Source organism: Alligator mississippiensis, chromosome 2 (genome assembly GCF_030867095.1).
Source record: "Alligator mississippiensis isolate rAllMis1 chromosome 2, rAllMis1, whole genome shotgun sequence".
Taxonomy (NCBI): Eukaryota; Metazoa; Chordata; order Crocodylia; family Alligatoridae; genus Alligator; species Alligator mississippiensis.
In genome coordinates this window covers 16,658,255-16,681,477 of record NC_081825.1, presented here as the reverse complement: position 1 = coordinate 16,681,477, position 23,223 = coordinate 16,658,255, and the positions used below count along the sequence as shown (strand labels likewise).

At 41.3% G+C, this 23,223-nt stretch overlaps 1 protein-coding gene across 3 annotated transcripts in view; it reads right to left on the bottom strand.

Moving 5' to 3' along the window:
• Positions 1-2,215: 2,215 nt before the first annotated feature.
• The window catches only part of UVSSA (UV stimulated scaffold protein A), a 79,080-nt gene continuing 58,072 nt past the window's right edge, over positions 2,216-23,223 (bottom strand). For all 3 annotated transcript variants that reach the window (XM_014607727.3, XM_019478593.2, XM_059721476.1), the window contains 4 exons: positions 18,118-18,301; positions 16,731-16,842; positions 7,399-7,579; positions 2,216-2,567 (listed from right to left, as the gene is read on the bottom strand). In XM_014607727.3, the coding sequence (XP_014463213.1) occupies positions 2,474-2,567; positions 7,399-7,579; positions 16,731-16,842; positions 18,118-18,301 (571 nt within the window). In that variant the 3' untranslated portion in view covers positions 2,216-2,473. The remainder of the gene's footprint in view (positions 2,568-7,398; positions 7,580-16,730; positions 16,843-18,117; positions 18,302-23,223) is intronic.

Here is a 23,223-nt window from a genome sequence, read left to right as displayed (position 1 = left end):
ACGTAGCAGGAAGACAGTAGCATGACCAACTTGTAATAAATTCAGACAGGGTAAACCAACTGCTGTGTTTGCCGAAAACTTTCTAATATTTCCCTCCTTGTTCTGGGAGAGAGGTCGGGGTGGAAACCAGTGGAAAACCCAAACACGATAAAAGAAAAACAAGTGAAGAACGGGGAGCAGAAGCAGCAATAGGGGATCCAGTGTTTGCCAAAGGGGTTTTCAAACCAACTCCTTTGGCCTGTGCCACTGCGCATACATGTGACTTGGTATTTGCCTCCACTGACTCTGCGCTGTACAAAGTTTTTTCTTTGTCAGCTAGACTGATTGCTGAAATGGTTTTGTTTCCAGGTGTAATCAAGACCTTTGATGTTCTGGTCCTCAATGAACTATAATTTAGAACTTCAAGTTGTGGTGATCTGGAATTTCAGCTTCTAAATATCTATACCACGGAGAGCAAGAAACCTTCCAAATGGCAAAGCACTGCAAGATAAATGATCGAGATTCAGCATTAATTGCTTTCTAAGCAGTACTTACGCAAGTCAAGATGTGTACTTGGCAGAGTTATAAATTAGCTTTTGTCTGATCTGGTCAGTCACTAGACTGAGAAGATTTAAAATTCCTGAGGAGTACCTGATGCATGAGAAACACCTTGGAAAGAGAGACAGGACCTCAGTTAACATCACACAGAACAGGAGGAACTGTTCTGAGGTGTACGCGTGAAGTATTTTATTTAGAGTCTATGCAGTTCCCTTTAAAACAGACCTTTATGCATGCCAGGCCCCTGGATACTTTGCTCACCACTTTGTTCTGTAACCCCAAGGCCTTGTGTTTTTGAGGCAGGGCAAAGATGACACCTTGATCAACACTGGCTTCACAATGAGAAGCATAGTAAGTAATGCACTGTGAAAAATTCTGGCTGGGTCCCTCCACCAGGCTGTTGCGTGGGACAGACTCTCTCAAGGATGCCAACAATGTGGACCTTCTGGCTACAGTTTAAACTTTTTCAAGAGCATGTGCCAGGAAATAGGTGCACAGGAATAGGTTTAGCATACAGTTTTTCAACACACCACTGCTATTTTATAACAAGAGAAACAGCTCATTCAGAAGCGTTCTGGATGCAATGCCCCGTTCTAGCTCACAGTCCTTAAGAGTCAATCTTTTCACTATGTCATCAGGTGCCTGTGAAACTGCCTTCCACTTGAGCTAGTGGAAACCAGACTCCTGCTACCTGAAGAAGGGTGTTTGTGTCCAAAAGCTAGCACAAAGAACACTTTTTCCAACTATTTAGTTGGTCTAATAAAAGATATCACATCGATCCAGAGAACCTTGTCAGGAAAAGGATGAAGATATTTCCTTCATCTTCGTGGGGCTTCTGTTTATTTACCCCCTTCTAACACCTGGCTTCTGTTAAGCCTCTGATAACTTTCCATTGCTCCAAATCCAGCTTGCTAGGTAGGCCTCAGATCCACCGTCCCCAGCTGTAACAAGACCTGTGTGGTGGATAGTGGGGGGGATCCAAATCGATAGAGGGATTCATGAGATGATTTGAGTTTATCAGAACATGAACTCAGGGGGATTGTCCACCCTATAGAAATTAGCTAGTTGGCTAGAACTGATTTAAGCAGAGTTCACCACTTTCAGGCTAGCTAGGCTGAAGCTTTTAAAGAATCAACACACCTCTTGCACACAAATGCTTTTCTAAGCCATTGCAATGCAGCCTGGGTTCCTATCTGGCAGCTTACATCGCACCTCCCCTGCCAGTTCTGAAAGATAGCAAAAGGCCCCTGTATACTGTGGGGAGGTAGTAGGACTATAGTGACCGTTTCAGTGTCTCCATCTTCACACAAGTAATAGAACTATTTAGTCCACATGGATTCTCACGCTTGTTAAAAGCAAGTCTAATCCCAGTGATTCCTAGAATGCAAATGCTTGCAAACTCTTTTGAAGCTCTTTGTATGTAGGCCCAGGTATTTTTATAAGCATAGGAACTAGAATGAGGCTTGCCATAATAGGTTTTCAAGGGTTGCAGGCTGAGCAATGGGGAATACAGAAATTAGCTACACAGTTTCATTTTCAGGTGTCCTTGAGGAAGGCAGGATAGTCACACACACACAAAAACTTTAAGCAGACCCGTAATGGCACCAAAGTGTAAACATTACGTTGGTCCATTAAGACAAGAACGTCTCAGCATTTTAATTAGAATATGTAGAAGCCATAAAGCTTGTTCCATTTAATGCAAGTTTCAAGTAGTTATCAATTTGTTAAATGCATACAATTATGTACAGCCATGTCTTTGCTACAATCCATGTTCATTATCAAATATTAAGTTACAAGAAGTTGACACTAATTAAAAAAATAACCCCATTAAAATATATATAGTACAATATTTTAGTTGGAATATAAAGGCCTTTGTGAAGTGTTTTGTATAGCTGCAGTCTTGTTAATCCTCCTTTTGGTCCTGTCTTATTGTGATTTAATTCAATGCGTAGTTAAACTGGTTTGCAAACTTCTCATGCCTTTTTCTGTCCATTCGATTCATTGCTTTCACCACTCGCTTCATGGCCTCTCTGTAAAAAGAAAGCAAGACATTAAAATAGAGCTAAGTTGATTCTACATGCAGAGTTGTGGGGAATGTTTATGACTGTTAGCAAAAAAAATGGAAGGAGCTATGATTAATCACTAATCAGGCCTCTGAACACTGCACTGATGAGGCTGAACAAATTTGTCATGTTAACCAAATTAGCTGCAGCAATACAAATAGTTTTAATTCAGCAATGATTTTATTAACAGGAGTAAACAAATTAAAGTCTTTTTTCAGTTTAATGGCTCTACACTCCGCCCTCCCCACACTGTCCTTAGCATCCAAACATCTGAAGTGGGATTTTCAAAAGCATCTAAATGTCTTAAGAGCACAAGTCTGATTGAAAAAGGTACATGAACTAAGCTTCTAAATCACTTTTGGAAAATCCCACCCTCAAAATTTTATGGAGCATATCTTATGAAAGGAAAAGATAATGCGAGACAAAGCTTTATAGCAGAGAACAATAAAAAGCTTCAGGGTGTGTCTTTTTTTTATTTGTATTTATTTTTTTACACCACAAAGAAACTTATTGTAAACTGGATGCGTCTGAACTCAAAACTAGTGATTTCACATATGCCTTTTAATGGGCTTATTCTTCAATTCAAATGGCCATAACAAGATACTTGGAGCAACTACATCCCAAAGATTTATAAAGTGCTTCACCAACTACCTAAATAAGACTTCCTTTTTGCCATGCCCATCCATACCTCTATTTCTGGGACAGACATAGCAGCTACACGCACTACAAGATGCAGTGAAAGTTGAGAATACCATGTAACTTCATTTAGCAGGGCAGATGCAGGGAGGTAGAATAGAAAATTAATCACAACCCAGTGTAACCAGGACTTAAGAGCTAACACTTGGCACTTGGTAGAAGTGAAATGGGATCTTTAATGATTAGTATGGGCCAGAACTGATATCTCCTTCCTTGAGTGGTGCCTGCTGTGCAGAGAGACCTCCACCGAAAGGAATCCACTTTCTGAAAGGGAGGTGCAGAAAGAACAAACTTGGACTTCCCTAAACATCTGCTAGCTTTAGCCAGGGCAAGGGGCTCTGAGGTTGCTGCTCTTGCTTCTGCTGTGGAGGGTGCACTAAGGTTTCCCCTCTTCCTGTGGCTACTTTTTCAGCTGGGGAAGTGAAAATCCCAGTATCCCCCAGCCAATTCTCCTGTAAAGGCTGGAACAGAGCCTAGCCGGGGGGGGGGGGGGGGGGGGGGGGGGGGGGGGGCAGAGAAAGAAGGTGGTAAGAGGGGAATGATGAACACAGGTCCCCCTATGAATCCCACCTAGGAGAACAGCAGGACCTCACAATGTGGTGGGGACTGGCACCACTATAAATTTGACCAGGGGAGGAAGAGATATGGTTTAACTTGCTTTAAGGTTAGTAAAGCCAGGTAAGGTGAGTGGGACAGACAAACTGTGCTCTGAGCACACATACTGTGGCAGGCCCAATACTCAGATAAGTGTGCGCTACATATAGAAGCCATGCTCTACCAGACTCTGGAGTTCCCCCCCATCCCTTGGCTGCTTTTGATACCAATAGGTAGGGTACTGAGGGATGCTGCTTTCCCTTTTTTACGTACATACACACATGGTGGAGTGTCGTACTAGTGACCATGGAGTGTAGAATGAAGGAAGGAAACTGAGGAGAGTGGCACTGAGTGCCTGAGCATATGGCAACCTTTGTTTTCTCCGTTGGAGAATGCATTACGGGTGATTTGAAGATTCATTCTGTGTAGAGCTTACTGGACAGAAAACCTCAGCTTCAGAGCTATCAGATGTCTAGAACTGTGTCCTTCCACCCCCCAGCCCAGCTCTCTTTTCAAAGAGAGGAATTTTCTCCTATTCCACAAAGCCCACAAGTTCTGCTCAGCTGGGGAGTGGACAGGCAAAAAGCTCCATCCAGTTTCAAAAAATGGTGCTGATTCTAGCTGCCCACAATTTTACTAGAGAAATTTGGCTCTCGGAGGTCTCTCCCCTGCACCATGTGGTTGATAATAGATTGAAGCAATTACTACATGTCAGGACCCAGATATCCTCAGACTTCATTTCTGAATCAATGGTGGCCATAGCTGCAAATGTCTGGCCTGCAAGGTAGTCAACAGACAGAGGATGCTGACCATCTAGCATGATCAAGGTCTTCATGTTTTCAACTTGGGCTATTATAGTGATAGCAAATGCTGTAAGCAGCACTCCGGCTCCCTCAATATAAGTAACTGCTCCCTGAAACACTTACCCTCTGAAAGCTATTTTGAAACATCTAAAACCAGAAGAAACTTCTCCATAATGCTTTTAAATGGATTAATTAAAGCTTTCCTCGGCACCAGCTGCAAGAAATGTCAATATTCTGAAAAACACCTTGGAAGTGGTGTCCCTTTAATAAAAACTCTGCCAGAAAAATTAACAGGGATATTGTAGCTCTGGTCTTGTCAAAATGAGGAAAACATGGCCATGGTTTTGCACTTCAAATATTACCTAATTGGTAGGAGAAAAGTGAGCCTTTAGCACTGCACAGTGGCCTTGACACTTTCATGTCATGTAGGTTTTACATTAGCACCGCTGGGTTGTGCGATACTGTAAATGAAATGAGATCCCACTCTGATGATCTGTGTGCAATTTCACTTAACTTTATTGGCAGACCAGAGCCTGGGTTTATCACCTGTACATTTCAAGTAATTTGGGGTTGTTATAAAGAGCCAAGGTTATCATCTTGTTTAGTGCTGCAAACCATGAAACCTATTAAAACATGACAGGTTTGATTCCCCACGCCTGGCACTAACACACACTCAAAATCATTAGCACAAAGCATAGTAAACCAAAAACAGCTTTTTAAATTTATTTTCTAAAGGCTGATGTGAAATTCTGATTATTAGAACTTTATGGCTTATTGACTCCTCTGACTAAGATCAGATGATATGAGAATTTCACAGAACATGCAATATTTTGTGACCAAAAACAACGTGGATTTTTTTTAACTTGTAACAACCATTACATCAGACGAAGGAAAATACAATTTTGAAACAAATACTATCCCAAGGATGCTCTTTGACTAGTTCAGTCAGGTTCTTAGGATATAATCCAGCCTCCATGATTGCTTAGGGAACACTGAATAGTCTGCTTTTTGATTTGTTGACTTGTTTATGCTGTTCCACTTGCTTTGGTCATACTACTACTCATGCCATTGGCGATGCGTAGGGGGTGAACGTGGGTACATGTGCACCCCCTGGGATTGGCTGTGCACCTCCTGGAAGGGCCACCTGCAAAACTGAAAGTGCACTTCCGATTTTGCTGCTGGCTTGGTGATCAGCCACTGGGGGACTCCCCCACCCCCAGTTGGCGATCAGCTGCTGCTGGGAGACACTCTCTTCCCCTTCAGCGAGCTGGTGCCCCCCAGGACTTGGGAGGCACCAGCTGCCCATGACTTATACTGTTTGAAATTTTCCACAAAGTGCCACAAGGTACAGCAATCCCCCAGACCGAAAAGACATTCGCTGCTGGGTCCCGGGGTTGGGGGATCAAGATGCAAGTTTGGAGTGGCTGAGGGTCTGCAGCCACTCTCCCTCAGCATTGCCCACTGCTGTCTTCAGAATGGGAGGGGAGGGAGCTCAGTCTGGGGTTGGCCCAGCCAAAGCTGGATGGTGGGGTGGGTGCCTCCAGCGCCGGCTGGGCAAACCCGACCAAATTCCCTCACTCTCTTCATCTGCTCCCATTGTGTCAACCCAGCCCTACTCCTAGCATGCGCCGATACAAGTTAATGAAAGTACTCTGCTTTGGAGCATCTTCATCTGAACCCTCGTGTAATGAGGGTTCAGATTGTCACAGGATTGAGCCCTTTTGAAGTGCTCTGCAGCCAGGCACAGCTGTAGAGCACTTCAGGGAGCTGACTGTATGACAAAACATCACTTGCATCACCACCCCGAGAGCCAAGCTGGGTTTCCTTTTGTTGTGGTCATTACTGGCAGTAACAGATATTCTTAAACCAGAGTTCAGCTTCTTATTCCCTTGACACATGTATGTAAGCATATGTAAATAGGCTCCAGCAAACTCCTCTGTAGATGCAAAGTTCAAATAAGGCCAACAAGAGTAAACGATAGTACCATTACTTTTGTCAGGGTGGGCAGCAGATCAGATTCTAAATATATACTGGGAAACCACACTACAATTTAAATGGGATAGCTACTGCGCCTGACGTTAGCTGCTTCCTTCAGCAACCTGAATATCAATGCATAAAAACAGAAAGAGGTCACTTCTTGTTCCATACTATATCAATTTAGGAGCCTGAATTCCCAGCATCTGCTCCTTTCAGCTAGGGGTTTAGGGAAGCACAGCAATAGATCAATGTTTTAGATTTTACTATTGGTCCACCAAATCTACTAATCTATAAGTGTTCTATTTAATCACCATTTCTGAAACACGAAACTGAAGCTATAAAATGTATCCTGTGTCATTTTAAGTGACCTCTTGGTCCCATTTCTCAATCCCTGTACTTTGTGCTCACATATACAAGCTTTCACCTGTTACCAAGGAAGCAGCCACAACTGCATAGGTAGGTTCAAGGAAAACAAACAGAAGACTAGATATCCTTTAAGCACAGTTTTATGAATTCCAGTTTTGAAGCATTTCCTCAGGCGTGTCCCTGTTCATCAATACGTTACTGCCCTTTGCTCCATCCTGTCAAACAAAAACACGACTACTCTATAGCTACTTTTGATGGCCATTTCCATGTCGCTTTTTCAGGTGGAAACAGCAACTAAAATAAAAAATAAAATAAAGCACTGGAGAGGGGTTGTGGGGCTTCAGATAAGGTGAACAGCTTACTTATTGAAGACTTTTTTCTCAAGCCGGGAACGAGCTGTGTTAGCCTGCTGTTTCAAGTCAGTCAGATTTGGGTATTTCTTCTTTTTTCCTTTCTTTTTCCCTTTTCCACTGTATCTAGAAGATCCAAGATCCACTCCAGTAGCTGCTTCAACCTCTCTCATAAATTCTGGGTCTTGCCATTCTATTGAAAGGGAAAAAGAAAAAGAAATGTTTTAAGCCTTAGACAATCCCGGTTAATACAAGTTGCCTGGATTAAAGCCTGTTCACTCTTGAGGGCAAAACCATGTTACAGCAAGGATTTTTATATAGAAACTACATGATCTGATACTAATAGGGGTAAGGGAGCTACTCTACAGCAGAGATCTCTAAGAAAAAACCATGACCACACTGGTGAAAGGGGAACCTGTTATAGCCCTACTAGTATCAACTGCTGTGGTTCATACCGTTTCATATAAAGTCATTAGGCATGTTGAGTCAATTTATAACACCACAGCAGCAGAATCCCTGAAAGTACTTCACCTGGCAGAGGTGGCCTAAATAATTTTGTTAAGTGCACACGACACAGACCCTCTGGGTTGAGGAGCCTATAAACTAGAGTCAATTTTGGAAAAATGAAGTTGAAAAAAAAAAGTGCAGTTAATATCTTCCAAGGGATATGCTACGTGGGAAAGTCTTCCCTTTTAAAACACCTCAACCTCACCAGTTTAATTGCTTAAATCCAACTTTTTACTAAGCAAAATCTTTAAGTTTGAGCGCTGGAATTCACGCTATCAGTTCCAACTTCAGATGCCAACTTAAGGACAAATCACAGACAATACTTTGGGGAAGGGATTTTCTTGTCCATTTTTGGTACAGTTCCTAGCACAATAAAGCCTCTCTCATTGAGTGAAGGAATGGATGCTACTGTGATAATAAGTAGGCTTATTTTACTTGTCAAAGCAGGAGGAAATACTATTCAATTTGCCCTAAAATAGAAAAATCAATCTGGATGCATTTTCAAAAAGGGTATAAATGATCTCACACACCCCCCTCCAATCTCTCTGTGTGTGAGGGAGTATACACACACACTTATATTATCTGAGCTATTTTTAAATAGATTATAGGTTAGGAAAATATAATTGGAAGTGCCACTCTGAAAGGTGATGTTGTCTACTAAGCCGAGTAAAAATGTTAGAAGCCTAGAACTGGCTCTAATGTCTCCCTGCCAATAACCGGTCATGTAGACTCATGCATTTTACTCAACTTTTATAATCAATACTTTCATTCACAAAATGGGGATAGTAAAATTTGCCAGGGTGCTGCTAGGCTTACTAAACCTATAATTTCACTTGTATAGCAAAAACCAATCATAGGCTGGGGCAGAGCTGTAGGTTGCAGTGTTTCATGTAGGTCCAAGGCTATTCCACTTAGCAGTACTAAAAAGATACTGTTTAGGAGTATTAACACATCTCTGCAGGTAAAGGCTGGATCTAACCTATTAGTTTTATATACGAAAATAAGAGCAAGATTAAAATTAGGCGCAGACAAAGGGATAGGGAAAATGGAGCTGTGAAGTGAGAAGGGGAACTATAAAGGGAGAAAATAGAACACACACTTGATAGATCATAAGATTTCACAGAGTTTATTTTTTTTTGAAGTGAAGGAATACAGAGCAGCACAATTCAGATACAGGAACGATTAATCCAAGATTAAGGAAAACTGTCTAAACAGTTTATCTCCCAGTAATAAGAAGGCGTCACAGTTTAGGAACCCAGTGAATGGAGCAATTGTTTAAACACAACGAAAAAATGCCGGCATCCAGTAGAGATGAAATGAGCATTTGAGTAAAATGAAGGAGCAATTTAAAAGCCTTTGAGAAAAATCAATAGAATGCCAGGGAAGAGCAGCCTTTTTGAGCATTGATGGGCCCCTAAAGCTCTTCATACATTGTTACTGAGTTTAGCAGCAGGGAAAAGAAAATTACACAGTTTGCAAGGGTAGGCGGGAATCAATACTGTAGTTAGTAAAGAGATGCTATTTCACATCTGACTGGCCAGCGGCCTGCCTTCACCAGCTTGTCCTGATACCTGTTTGTTAACAAGTCACTAAGGGCTGAAAAACCAGATACTCTTCAGGGTTGACACAAAAAATAGGCACTTAATTTGCTCCTGTGTGCGAACTATTGGAAAAGGATGAACACTGCAGATTAGCAGGTCAGTGTAATCCCTCATGATTCATTGTTTCAGGGCCAGAGAGCCTAGAGCACCATTTTGTGGACAACTGGCTAGAGTCTAATATTTTATAGCAAGTATCAAGTAAAAAAAAAAAAAAAATGAAACTTGATAATTATTAAAGAAAGAGTTTAGCAGTGACAGTATCGCCCAGACATACTTCGGTCGTATACAGCATGAAATGCATTTCTTTTTCATAATTGTTTTTCCATTTGGTAACATAGAGATGAAAATTTAATCTTCCTTGTGACCTGAGCTAGCCTAAAGTTTGGGCAAGAACTATCAATTAATGATAAGAGAGAGCGCTTCTTTGCATTATCCATTAAAAATTCATGCACTTAAAAATCAGGAATAGTAAACGTTAATTAAAAAGTCTATATATATTTATATTTAAAGGAACTGGACTGACTCCTTCAGGTAGGAAAGCTTCGACCTCACTAAAGCTTTAGTCTGTCAGCTGAGAAGTGCTGTGAAGGATCCTTCTGAAGTATGGATGCCCACTGAAATTTGTCACTATTCTCTGCCTGCTCCATGACGGTATGAGGGTGGTGGCTCTCAGTAATGGATCTATCACGGATCCCTTTGAGGTTAAAAAAAAAGGAGTTAAGCAAGGCTGCGTCATTGCTCCAACACTCTTCTCAATATTCCTTGCCACCATGCTACATCTGACCACCAACAAGCTTCCAGGTGGAGTAGAGCTAAACTACCAAATGGATGGTAAGCAGTTTAACCTCAGTCAACTCAGAGCCAAAACCAAGCCCACCCCAACCTCAATTACTGAGCTCCCGTATGCTGACGATGCTGTAGTATGTGCTCACTTGGAAGCAGACCTTCAGGCAATTGCTAACATCTTTACCAAGGAATGCAAGAAAATGGGACTGATGCCTAACATTCAGAAAACTAAGGTCCTCTACCAACAAGCTCCTTATGAACAGTCCCCAGCTCCAGTAATCCAGATCCACAGAGAGACTCTGGAGAACGTTGAGTATTTCTTGTACCTCAGAAGCCATCTCTCGCAGAAGGCTGACATTGATGAAAAAATCCAACGTGACCTCAAATATGCAAGTGGGGTGTTTGGACACATGAAGAAACAGGTATTTGAAGATCATGACATCAGATCCAAAACCAAGCTCATGGTTTATGGCTTATCAAGCAGTTATGATCTCCACCTTGCTGTACAGAGCCAAGACATGGTCAACATGCAGGAGACATCTAAAGTTGTTGGAGAAGTACCATCAGTGCTGCTTGAGGAAGATCCTCTGAATTCAGTGGGAAGAGAGATGCACCAATGTTAGCGTCCTCCTGCAACCACACAAGTATTAAGGTGACAATCATCTGATATCAACTTTGTTGGGCTGGCCCCATCATCCAGATGTCCGACTTCAGACTCCTGAAGCAAGTTTTATTCCCCCAGCTCAGCCAAGACATACGCTCAAGGGGAGGGCAGAGGAAGTACTTCAGGGTTGTCCCCAAGGCTAACTTAAAAAAATACAACATTGATGTCAGCTCGTGGGAGACTATCGCCCAGCACTGCCCCAAATGGAGGAAGAGTCTACTGAAGGTATCTCAGTACTTTGAAGCCTCATGACAACAACAGGAGATGGAAAAACAGGAGTGGCAGAAACAGCAAGTCGCACACCAAATGAAGAATCCAGCGCCACCCACCCTACACGGAAACACATATCCGAGCTGCAGTAGAGTGTCAATCCTGGATAGGCCTCCTCACCCATCTTCGGACACACAGATAAGACAATCATGGAAGAGAATCATCCCCGATAGATTGCCGGAGAATAAGATTACAATGATATGCAAAATTATATTACAAATATCCTAGAAAGGAATACATTTTATATTTAAGAGAAAAAGATGAGTTATTTGGCAAAGGAATGGGTGTGCAAATGTTTCTTTAGAACAGCTATAGTACGTTATCTTGGCTCGAAACGGTAAGCTTTTATACACACCCACCACTCGTTCTTTACAGCCTCACAAGACTAGACAAGACACAAACAAGGTTATTGAGGGGTTATCATTATGTCTTTCCACGAAAATGCTGTGGTATGTAACCAAAATACCTCCTATGCTCCCACTTCCTAATGCAGTTCAGTGACTGCACGCTTCATCATTAGGACTTATCCCTAGGTTTCCACATGTGGAATGCCATTGCTAGTCACATGAACAAAGCATATGCAGGACAGGTGGTTCTTAAAGCAGTCCCTCGTCTGCCTTGCCTTATGAACAGGGATCTTGGTTTTCTCTGATAAAAACAATCCCCAATTTTCAGCTTAAAAAAAGTAACCTAAAATCCACATTTTTCCATGATTAAAATGAAACACCACTATATATCCATCTATTAGTACTCTACACGGAAACACATCCAAGCTGCAGTAGAGTCTGTCAATCCCGGATAGGCCTCCTCACCCATCTTCGGACGCACAGGTAAGACAATCACGGAAGAGAATCCGTTAAAATGAAATGCCACTAAGAGATGGATATATAGTGGTGTTTCATTTTAAAATCACAGAAAAGTGTGGATTTTGGGTTACTTTTTTTAAGCTGAAAATTGGGGATTTTTTTTTTAAATCAGAGAAAACCAGGATCCCTGCTCATATTTCCACACACTCATCATAACTACAATGACCCACTTGGTGACAGTATGACAAATCTCTTGCAAGTCCTTTGTAGAAGAAACATCACTGATGTTTTGAAAACTGATTAAAACAGCAAAGGAGATCATGACTGTAAAGGATTTAGCCATGAAAAAAATTCTAAGGTCAGTGGAGAAACAGACTCAATTTTAGTTAATGTGCAGACAGATGCTACACACTTTGTTTAACTTAAATTCACTGAAGTTCTAGCTAAGGAATCAAGTGCAATAGGTTCTTTACCTTCTCCCTAGATAGGCAGAAAGGAGACATCTTTGTATGGCATCTTAGCTTAAGGAGAGCACTCAGCGATACAGCAATGTCAACACTAGCTTGGGACTTGCATGCACATACTTCTGGGCCAAAGGTGAACATCTCCCTAACAGCACCACTCAGACACTGCAGCAAAAATAAGTATTGTGTCTAGCCTAGAGGAATGTCAACTTCACAGAATAAAGAAAATAATCAATAGATTTTGGTGCGAGTGATTTTTACACCAGAGCATTAGGTTCTGTGTCTATAGTTTAAGCAGCCCCTTCTGCCCCCAAAGAATAAGTACTCATTCAGCTCCCTCTGTCTGTTGCATTGGCAGAACTAATGGAAGTCTGAAACACTTTTTTTTTTTTTTTAAAGCAAAATGACCACACTGTTGGCATGCACAAGTCTAGGCTACTGTTTATATCCAAAAACACTTCTTTTTGGATGACAAAGATGAGCAAATACTCACATTTATACTCTGAAGAGAGATTTCCTGGGAAGGCTGGCAGCCAAATTAACTATAAATAAAACTAAGAAGCCATGCCTACTGGGAGTTCTGGATTAAGTTAAAATAAAATGCCAATAATAGCAGGGATGAACTAGGAATATGGATAAGACAACTCTTTCCAGCTTGAGGGTGCTTTCAGGTGATGATAATTCCTTAAGACTTGTCTTTCTGAAGTGGGTAATAATAAAACTTTGTGGACACGGGGAATACCAAATTCCTGTCCCAAGACACTGCAAACATTCAGCCAGGATTCCTGATACCACCGACTCAAATAACGTAGTGATATGATCACACACTGCATGTACCTGGCTGGAAATGTTAGCTGGCTTTCCTCAGAAATACAGAAACAACTCCCATCAAGTATTTCACAGGAACTTGACTGAACTGTCCTTTAAAATGTAAGCTGTCATGTTGCAGGTCCGATCTTATCTATTTGGGAAGTGAAGTGTTTAGGATCCTAGGGGTGTGTCCCGAAAAGTGTGCATGTGTGTTTGCAGTGCCTCAAACCCATTTGAAGCACCGCAAGCCACACACAGCACATATGCATATATTCACCACACTAATTTGCAGTGCAGTGGTTTTTTTGACACTGGGAGATCCCCCTTACCTTCTGCTCCAGTTCCAGTCCCTCTAGACCTGATCCTGACTGGCTGCCAGTTCTCCCTGCCTGGGCTGGGGCTGGGCAGGGGCTGCCACTGCTCCTGACTGCCCTGGAGGAGCACAGCTTTAGTAGAGGATAAGGGGAGGCAGGGAGTAGGAGGGCAGAGAGAGGCAAGGGTGGTGGGGTAGGTTGCATGGGGAGAGCAGGGGGAGGCATGGAGTGGGATGGCAGGGAGTAAGCATGGGAGGGGGGGGAAAACAAGGGGCAGAAGTCTGGCCTCTTGCCACTGCTTTCCCCATCACAGAATGGGGATGGGGGAAGGGACAAATTTAAGATGACCTTCATTAATTAGATTCTACACATGGAAGATTAAAACAAATGTATAATATATAGAATCTAGTTATTGGGGAGAGTAGTCTTACATTTGAAGTCATCTTGGTTTGGGTAAATACAGTAATTCTTTGTACAGAATTTTCTATTTCTTTTAAAAAAATAATAAATCCCAAACCATAAGTTCCACAATGTTGCACTGCTACACGCGTCAGCAACAGGACTGGAACCCAGGACCTTTAAGCCCATGATAGCAACTCTGAAGCTATAGGCACCATTGCTTATGTGGACCACAGTCATTAGTTTGGGGAGGAACACATGATGCACTTCAACCAATATTTGCTATAAAACAGAAATACAAGAGAAAGTAGAAACAGACTCTTTGTTCTGCTCCTGGTGTTGCAGGATCATCTATCAACCACATATATTTGGCATGCTGCAACCCACATTAAGAAAGGATGAGGAAGCCAGCTATGTTTAGTTTTGGAAACCAAGGGGGACATAGTAACAGTTTTTAAGTATTTGGCATGCTGCCATAAATCAGAGTCAGAACAACTGATCTTCCTTGCCACAGAGGACAGGACACAAAGCAGTGGCTTTTAAAGTAGACTTAAATTAGATCTAAAGAAAGACTTCCTAAATTTTGTAAGAACAGCAGGAGTCTAAGGAACAAGCTGCCTCAGGGAAGCTCGCTCATTGGAGATTCTCAAGAGGCAGGATAAGCATTTATCTGGGATGGTTTGGGAACAGTAAGTCCTGCATTTGTGCAGGGGGTTGGACTAGATGACTGGGCCAGAGCTCAAACCCATGGGGCTTGGGAAGTCCTGGGACCCCTGGGGGGGTCCCTCTCAACCCAATGATTCTATGATTCACTCAGAAAGTCAATATGGCTCAAGTATCAGAGATTGGGGTTCTCTTCCCAACTCTGCTAAAAGTGACCACATGCAGCTTTTCACCACAGGACTCCTAATGTAGCAGCTTGCTCAATAGGAAGGGCTAAAACATGCAGATAATTACTGACACCAGTCAACAGAAGAGTTGAGAAATGAACTCCTGATCTCCCAATGCAGCAGCAAAGGAGGAGCTGCTTTGAGCACTGCTGTCAGCCCCCCTCCCCTTCTTAATTCACAGTTCCAGAGGTGGATCCACCATCCACCCATTACTGTGGGGTAGAGGGAGTTCTGTCGGGTTGGAAGATTTTTAACAGATACTGTGGCAGCACCTTCTATCAAGCTCACAGCTCTTTCTCAGGTCTGTTTGCACGTGCCCTGCCAAATAAGGGTACATTTTTATGGGGACAGCAAAAAGTCTCTGATCCCAGGACCATCTACATGGCAAATCAATCCAAATTCCTGCTCTAAACCCATATAGGGAAAGAGCTGCAATCATTCTGATTGGGGTGAATACAGCACCGACAAAATTTTTTTTTTTGCACAATCTTTTTTTTTTTTTCCCCTCAGAGAAAAATCACTGAATGTTATTTTCTGAAGCCTTCCAAAAACTTCAAACCTGAAGCAGAGAGTAATAGGGGACATTTCAGCCCAAATGATTACACAATTGCAACAGAAGGATTAAGAGAACCTATGAAAGACCCACCCCATTCTTTCCAGACAGAAAGAATGATTCATTCTTCCTTATCCTCAGTTCCCTCCCTCTTCAGGTAAGTGGACGTCTGACTTAAAGTATGTGTTTCCTTCCACCCCTGCCTTCAGATACGCCACAGGCTCTGCTTAAGCCAGTTTTTGCAACCATCCCAGAATATGCGTAGGGACTCAGGCACAGCCAGGCATTGAAGGTATCCAGCCTCATCATAGACTGAGTTCCCCCATCAGCACAGTGTCAGCGGGAACTCCCAGACTAGCAGGTTTCAGAGCTGACATGTCACTGAGTTCAGGGGATTAATTTTCCTCTCTTAAAAGCTATTGTTTAGAGCTCTACAGGATGAGGTGGTCGCTTCTGCACTGCTTGCACTCAGGTGACATTTTCAACACCTTCCTCACAACCACAAGGAGTAGAAACAGTTTTGTTTAAATGAAAGCTGATGTCCTAGGCACTTTGATGGTGTCTGTGCCCTAATCCATCCCTAAATGAAAAGTTCATGCAGGCAAACTAGAGCTAGCTTGTGTGCCGACGGCAGCGTCGCTGCAGAGATGCTGGTTTCAGCCACTAGGCACATACCCAGGTTCCCAGGAAAGCTTGTATAACTTCCACTGCAGGTAGATAGCTGTTGGTACCCATGCTAGCTAAAGTATAGCTAACCTGGGCATGTCTGCATGTTTTGCAATCACTTTTGGACTGCAGGGTAGACATCCCTTTAGCCAACAGTCTTGTTTTCCGTGAGTTGTGGCCAGTTCAACAGAAGACTCTCCTAAAGGCAGGCTACTACGCCCAGTCAAGAATCTTGTTGCAGAGCTAAATATATGTAATTACTGGTAAAGAATCAAGGTAAACACTTTTCTTGATGTCTATTTATGAAAGGAGATGGGGCAGAACAATTTACAAATGTAAAACTTTTGCTCAAGTCGAGAAAAACCTACTACTTTACTTAAAAAGAGTATGAGAGTAACATCTGCTGATAACGTCATATTGAAAAGTTTTCTTCCAAATTCTTTCTGTGACGGTACCAAGATGGTATGTTGATAAAAAAGCAAGACTGTCTTTTCTATTATACATATTACCGAAACCATCTAATAGCTATGCTTACGCTCAGAGTGTACTTCACAGCTCCTTCAAATTCTGTGACACATTTTCAATCCATCACACATACATACGTGCACACAAACCTGGCTGTTGTGCTTGCTTCTCAAACCGCAGCTTTTCTTCTCTGGCTTTGTCCTCTGGATTAACAGGATTCCCAGATTCATCCCGAGGGATTATCTTTCCATGGAAAGGGCACTTCAGGAGGAAAAATGATGCTTTTGAATAAAAGACACAGTTCCTCATAATCCCACATTACTGGTAACTAGTCCCTGGAATTAAGTAATATACTTTGTCCCAGCATACTAGACCTGATTCTGCAGCACTGGCAGCCCTCAACTCCCACTGAAATAAATAGACATTTGTGGGAGTTGAGGATGCTCAGAACCTCATAGGATCAAGCCCTTAACAACCTGAAGTCAAAGATCAAAGTATGAAATAGCAAAGTAACCGTTGAAAAACGAGTTAACTCTGCAACCTCAGTTTTTAATTATGCAATTGTATATTCAAAGCTAAATCCTTAGCATGCAGGATTTTAAATCCCATTTTAAATATCTGAACACATTCACACCATTTAATACTGTAATATTACAACAAGATGTTTAATGCTAAGGAAGTATACTACTGTTCATTTAGCCCTATGTTTTGTAGAATTAGACTTTCATATAATCTTGAGAGCTCCTCTCCTGGCTTTTCCCACAAAACTAACTGCATGGAATGAAGAAAAGGAAGAATCACTCAGAAGCAAGACTGGTCTCTGATGGCTTGTCAGGTAACTCAGATGCTTCAGTGATAAGCATAAATACTTAGCTAAGACCAATATAAACACTAGTTCTAATAACTAACCTTATAAGCTCTAATGACTAACCATTTCTTCACCACAGCTGCTCCTCAACTATTTGTTAAACAGTCCCTGAAATGTTTCTCATGCAGATGTAACTTTTTCTGAGCGCACAATGAATATCCTGCTACTAACTAGCTAGAAATGACTAAACAAAAATGACGTTTACCCATCTAGTTCGTTATCCAAATGAAGAGGGTAGCAAAAAGTAAACAAACACACAGTGAAAAGGGAAGAGAAACTTTTAAAATTATATACATTTTAATTCTCTAAACTTTTACTTGTAACAGGGATAAAGAAACTTGTATTACAAAAGTCAATACTTAATGCGATATCCCTTTAAATAAAAAGAATGTCTCCAATGTTTACACCATTAATAAAGAATGGAGTTCTTTCACAGTGGACCACAGCCATTTAAATAAAAAAATATTTACAGTTTCTCTCATGGGAAGATTTTTTTTTTTTTTTTTTTCAGGCAAGTTCAAGTTGCCCTGTTGAGCAAACCAAGATCAGATCTCTCCAAATATGAATTCTCACTTCTTAGCCTAGTTTCCAATGAAATCTCAACACCTGAACAATAAGATCCTGTCTACATATTGCATATTCAGGAATTTCTGTTGTTGGGTGCCCACCTTAATCCTATCTTGTCTTTCACATAGACTTCCATCAGGCATTGGCGCTCGGCATTTATGTTTCACCGGTTCAAACTTGCCAGCAAATGTTATGTATCTGGTTTTTAACATTTCGGATACTTCTTTATTTTCCACCTCTTCTTCCAATTCATTGGGGGCCCAAAACCGATGCTGAGAGGAAAATCTAGTGGAAAAAAAAGAACACAGATACTTAGCTTTTCTGTTCACGGCCCAATCCCGTCTTTATTGTGCACCTGTAACAACCCCATTGGACTCGGACACAAATTGGGATCAGTAGGTAGAAGTGTAGAAAAAAGGGATTTCGGCCCTTAAAAACAATTCCTCTTTCACAGTTTTTCTTCCTTATATATAGGGACCACTGCAACTCAGGCTTCAGGAGATTTCAGGGGAAAGCATGATATTTAGTGTTTTCCCCAAAGCCCTGGAAAACTGATTTGGCTGGAAATGGCCTGAAACCATTGGGGAGAGGGAGTGTGGGGAAAGAAGTGAAAAACTTACCTGAAGCATGGAGAAGAAGGGCAGCAAAGCCCCAGAAACACTGTGGAAGTCCCATGTGTTTCCAGGGGCAGACTAATACAGGCTGAGCCCCTGAAACTGGCTCCAGCGAGCCTGTAGGGAGCTCACTTTCCCCCCCGCCAGAGCCTGAATTAGTGGTGGTCCCTACTCATGTACACAAATATGCTCATGAGTTATACAAACCCAGAGCTCTGTAATTCTCAGTGATGGCTGCTATGTTGCGAAGATTTTTTAAACTGTTATGGAAGCCTGACTGGCATCTTTATTTACCAAAAAAAACCCATCGGCCTCCATTTCTTAATACTTTCACCAAGCAAAATTTTAGTTCTACTTGCCACCACTTAGATGTTAAAGTAGACCAAAACCCAATTAAAGTATATAACTCTGTAATTAATACTCCCCTCATCTAAACAACTGTCCAAAAGAAGCAGAGCAAAGGCAGAGATGAACAGTAAGGGTACTGGTATTTCTGCTCCTTTAACTTGTAGCAGCAAGGAAGTGGCTGGTAAAGCTTCAATAACCTGCAATATATATTACTAAACCTAGAATAAAACTTGATGCAATGTGAATTTGAGTATTTACTCCATTATCTGGTCAGTAACTAACTCTTCATTTCTACACTGCTAACACCACTTACATAGTTAGGAAGTGCTTGGATGTTCTTTTGCTAAACTAAAAGCAAAACAGTGAAAATTTACTTTAAAACTAGAGAGATTTCACCTAAGTTTACAGTTATTTTATGAGAAGTAGAAATATTCTCACACTCACAAAAATGGCAGTGATCTGAAGCAAAGACGGTATATTTCTTATTCAAGACAGGTGGAACAGAGACCCTTGAAATACAAAGCTAAAGGTCAGGCATTAGCAAGATGGAGACAGTGAGTGAAGGAAATCTCGATAAGGACTTTGTCTGCACAGTGTTAAGGCTTGGGCAACTGGCATGCACCTTCACATGCGAGTTTCTCCTTCCCAGTTACTCCCAGATTGGCCTCTGGGCTCTCTGTGTACCCATGTCCCATTCCACCCATTCACATGGCCCCTTGTCTACTGTCCTTCAGTAATGAGCCCTGCACACTTTGTTGCCTCCAGCAAAAAACACATTAATAAAACTAAGCTCTTGATTAAGCAGAGCATACCAGCAAGTGCTCAAATCTTAGCAAAGTCACTGTGCTGAAACTTTTTGTTGAATTTGGCATAAATGACTCCTCAAACAACATTAAAACAAATTTGAAGGACCTGGATCAGATCTCGTATCAGCTTCCAGAAAGTGTAATTTCATTGGTTTTAGTGAAATTACTCTCCATTTAAATTAAATTAGGCTGAGTTATTAAACAAAACAGTATGTTAGTAAGTACTAATTAGTGTGTGCCAAAACATTTTTTAAAATTCAGTAGTAAAATCATTCTTTTTTTTTTTAATCTTCCTATCTAGCAAGTCTCGTTAGACTTGCCTCATGTGTTCTGGAAAAGGTCTCCCCTGGCATACAGGGAGTAATGGAATTTTAGCAAAATTAGGAGGAGGGGGGTCAAAACCAAATTTATAACCAAAGGCTCGCTTCAATATTAACTGCAGTAAGGTGAGTGTCTCTCATATTTGCCATGGTAAAAAAAAAAAAAAAAAAAAATCTTTGTGAAGACTAGCAAAAAAAATACTACAACAAAATACCAATGAAATCCCATTTAAATATAAAAACAGCACTTTCATGAAATTATTAAACAATACAGTGTTTTTGCAAGTGATGTGGTAGAGTTGTAAACTGATGGCTGTAAAAATATAAGAGTCTGGTTCACTCTTCTCTTTTTCATTTAAATACATTCTCTAAAACAGGATTGACTCCAGGCTGCAGATCAACAATCTTAAAGACATAAGGAAGTGATAGGATGCCTAAAAAAGCACCATACTAGTATTTTAGTTTGATATGCACAAAGTAGTCTTACATGATCTTCCAGTAAAATTCTAATGCCCCCTGGTGGTTTGATCTTTTTTCTCTCTCAAATTATAAAGCCTGAATCCATGCAAGAAAAGTTCTCTTCCTTCTTACAGAGGACAAGTGTTATTTGATATTTTAACACATTATTCAGAAAGGAAGGAAAAAAATACATGTCTGGTGTATTCTTATGTAATCAAAACGTTGTTTTCCTCTTTATAGCTTTCTGAAAGACAGACAGTACATTTCAGGGAGCTGAGTTTAAAAAGGAGACGATGATCTTCATAACCACTACAGTTTGATGATGCCTACACGAATCATTTTACCCTAACTATATTTGCAGGTGAGCGCGAAACAAAGAAACCAGTACTTAACACTGGAGTTATTCTGCTCTGATGCCTGTCCCTGTGTTCAAGGTGGCAATGGGACTCAAATGTTCTGCCGCATATCACTTGTCAGAGAGATTCTTTCGAAGACTGACCTTGACACTCAAACCCAACTGCAAATCCTGCTCGATTATTAGTATTAGTTGAACATGAGGCACATAATGGAAATAAACCCACTTCAGTGCAGAGGGTACACAAGACGAGCTATATCCACTTGCACTCCATCTTGTAACTGCTGTTTATGTCCTCTTTTCCAGTGAGCAGGACTTTAGTTATTAGCACTAAATCTCATTACTATGGGACACTCTCCTTTCCCTCCAAGCCCTCTTCTCTGCAGAGTATGTGGCAGTTTTAGTTCAGCTGTCCTATGTTTTCACTACCCTTCCAATTTTAAAGCCTAGCTCTTCCAATCAACCTGAGAAAGCACTTAGCCACACAAGTAATCCCATTGACTTCAACAGGATGACTCCCATGGTTAAAATTTAGCTTGTGCTTGCCTGCTTTGTTGGATCACGGCCGTGATTTCCTATGCAAGAACCCAGACAGAGAGAGAGGAACATGCAAGAATAAGTGACACTTTCCAGGGCACTGGTGATCACAGGTGGAATAGAAGTAGCTGCACAAAGCAGCTGGAATAATGTAGTAGGATTAATAGTCTGAGAACCACTAAGAGACGGTCTGGTTCTGATCCAGGCATACAACCCAGGCATGAATGGAAGCTTCACTTACAGAGGCAAGAAGAAATAACTGAGGCGCGGAGAGATCCACACCCAGAAGAGGCAGCTACAGGACAAGTGATATTACTTGACAAATGTTTTAGAACTTTGGATGCCTATACATGTAATTACAGCGCAACAGAGCAGGTTTGATTAATCAAGTCTGCTGGAGTGCAGTATTTACCACGCTCCAGCGGACTCCAGCATCTTGTGTATCAGCATCCCCATGCTTAAAAATGGCAACGGAGGCACTTTAATTAAAGTTTGCTTGATGAGCTTCAGTTAAAGTGCCCCAGCCATTTTTAAGTGCAGGGACGCTGATACACGAGCCACTCTGGGCACTTTAATTAGACCAGCTCTCAGTGCCACTCTAATTAAAGCATTCCCCCTCACACACACATTCCCCAAAGCATGTGTATAAATGCCCTTTGTTACTAAGATGAGTGCCCTCTACAGAACTCCGATGGAGCAGGTACTTACGATATACTGCTTACATCATATACCACTGAGAAAGTGCATCAGGACATTCACACAGCAAAGGACAGATTCCTTGAAACAATGATACACGCTGTTATTACTGGACTAAAAGCAGCTGGCACTGCTAAAAAGTTCAACCCAACCTTTTTATAGAGCCCACTGTAAGTTTCCTTGAGAGTTTACTGAACACCAGCAGCTGACTATATGTCCATTAAAAAATTAGCTTTCTGATAACTACCGCCTCCCTGTAACAACTCTGAAACCCTTGATCCCTAAAATAGTGTTATAAAACAGGTGCAGTGTAGAACAGCTGGTGTGAATATTTTTTCCTTAAGATTAAAAAAAATTCAAATCTGTAGAAATGCTGTGTATGTCCCTTCTTCTATTTTTCAGTGCACTGTATTTATTTCTAACTACAGAGAAAGTCAAAAGGAACCAGCCAATGCCTATCCTAATTTTTCAGTAAATATATTCTACCCAGATGTCAGTGCTATTGTGTGTGCGCAGTTACTTAAATTATCTTTGGTTAGATTGGCATATCTGTGGTTATAGGCTATAAGGTTCAGAAGTGTGCCCTCTATTTTATTAGTAAGCATAAAAATAAAACAGTACAGCACTAGGCAGACAGGCAGTGAAATATGCTTTTGATTTCACTTATGACTTGAATAACTCATTTGCAATGTAAAATAAAGCCTTACCACAGTTTGGGCGGTATCACAGACAAATGGTTCTTAAAGCCTTGCTGAAAACCTTAGCCATTTTATAGGCTTTGAAGAATCTACATCACAGGACAGGCCACAGATTTTGGAGTTGGTGCGTTAAAGCACCATGCTGTGTCAAATTTCACTCTCTACAGTGACCCCTCTGTTACCCTCCTAGTAATACAAAATCCATAGCGTTTTACCCGATTTGGATCACAGACACTGTCAGTCCCATTGCTATTTTCTGAACTGTATTTAAGAGTTTAATCACACTCGGGTGAATTGTGACACAAGATAATAATAAATCTAAACCATCTAAATGTATGTCCAAGAAGGCACCAGAAATCAACAAGTTAAGATGA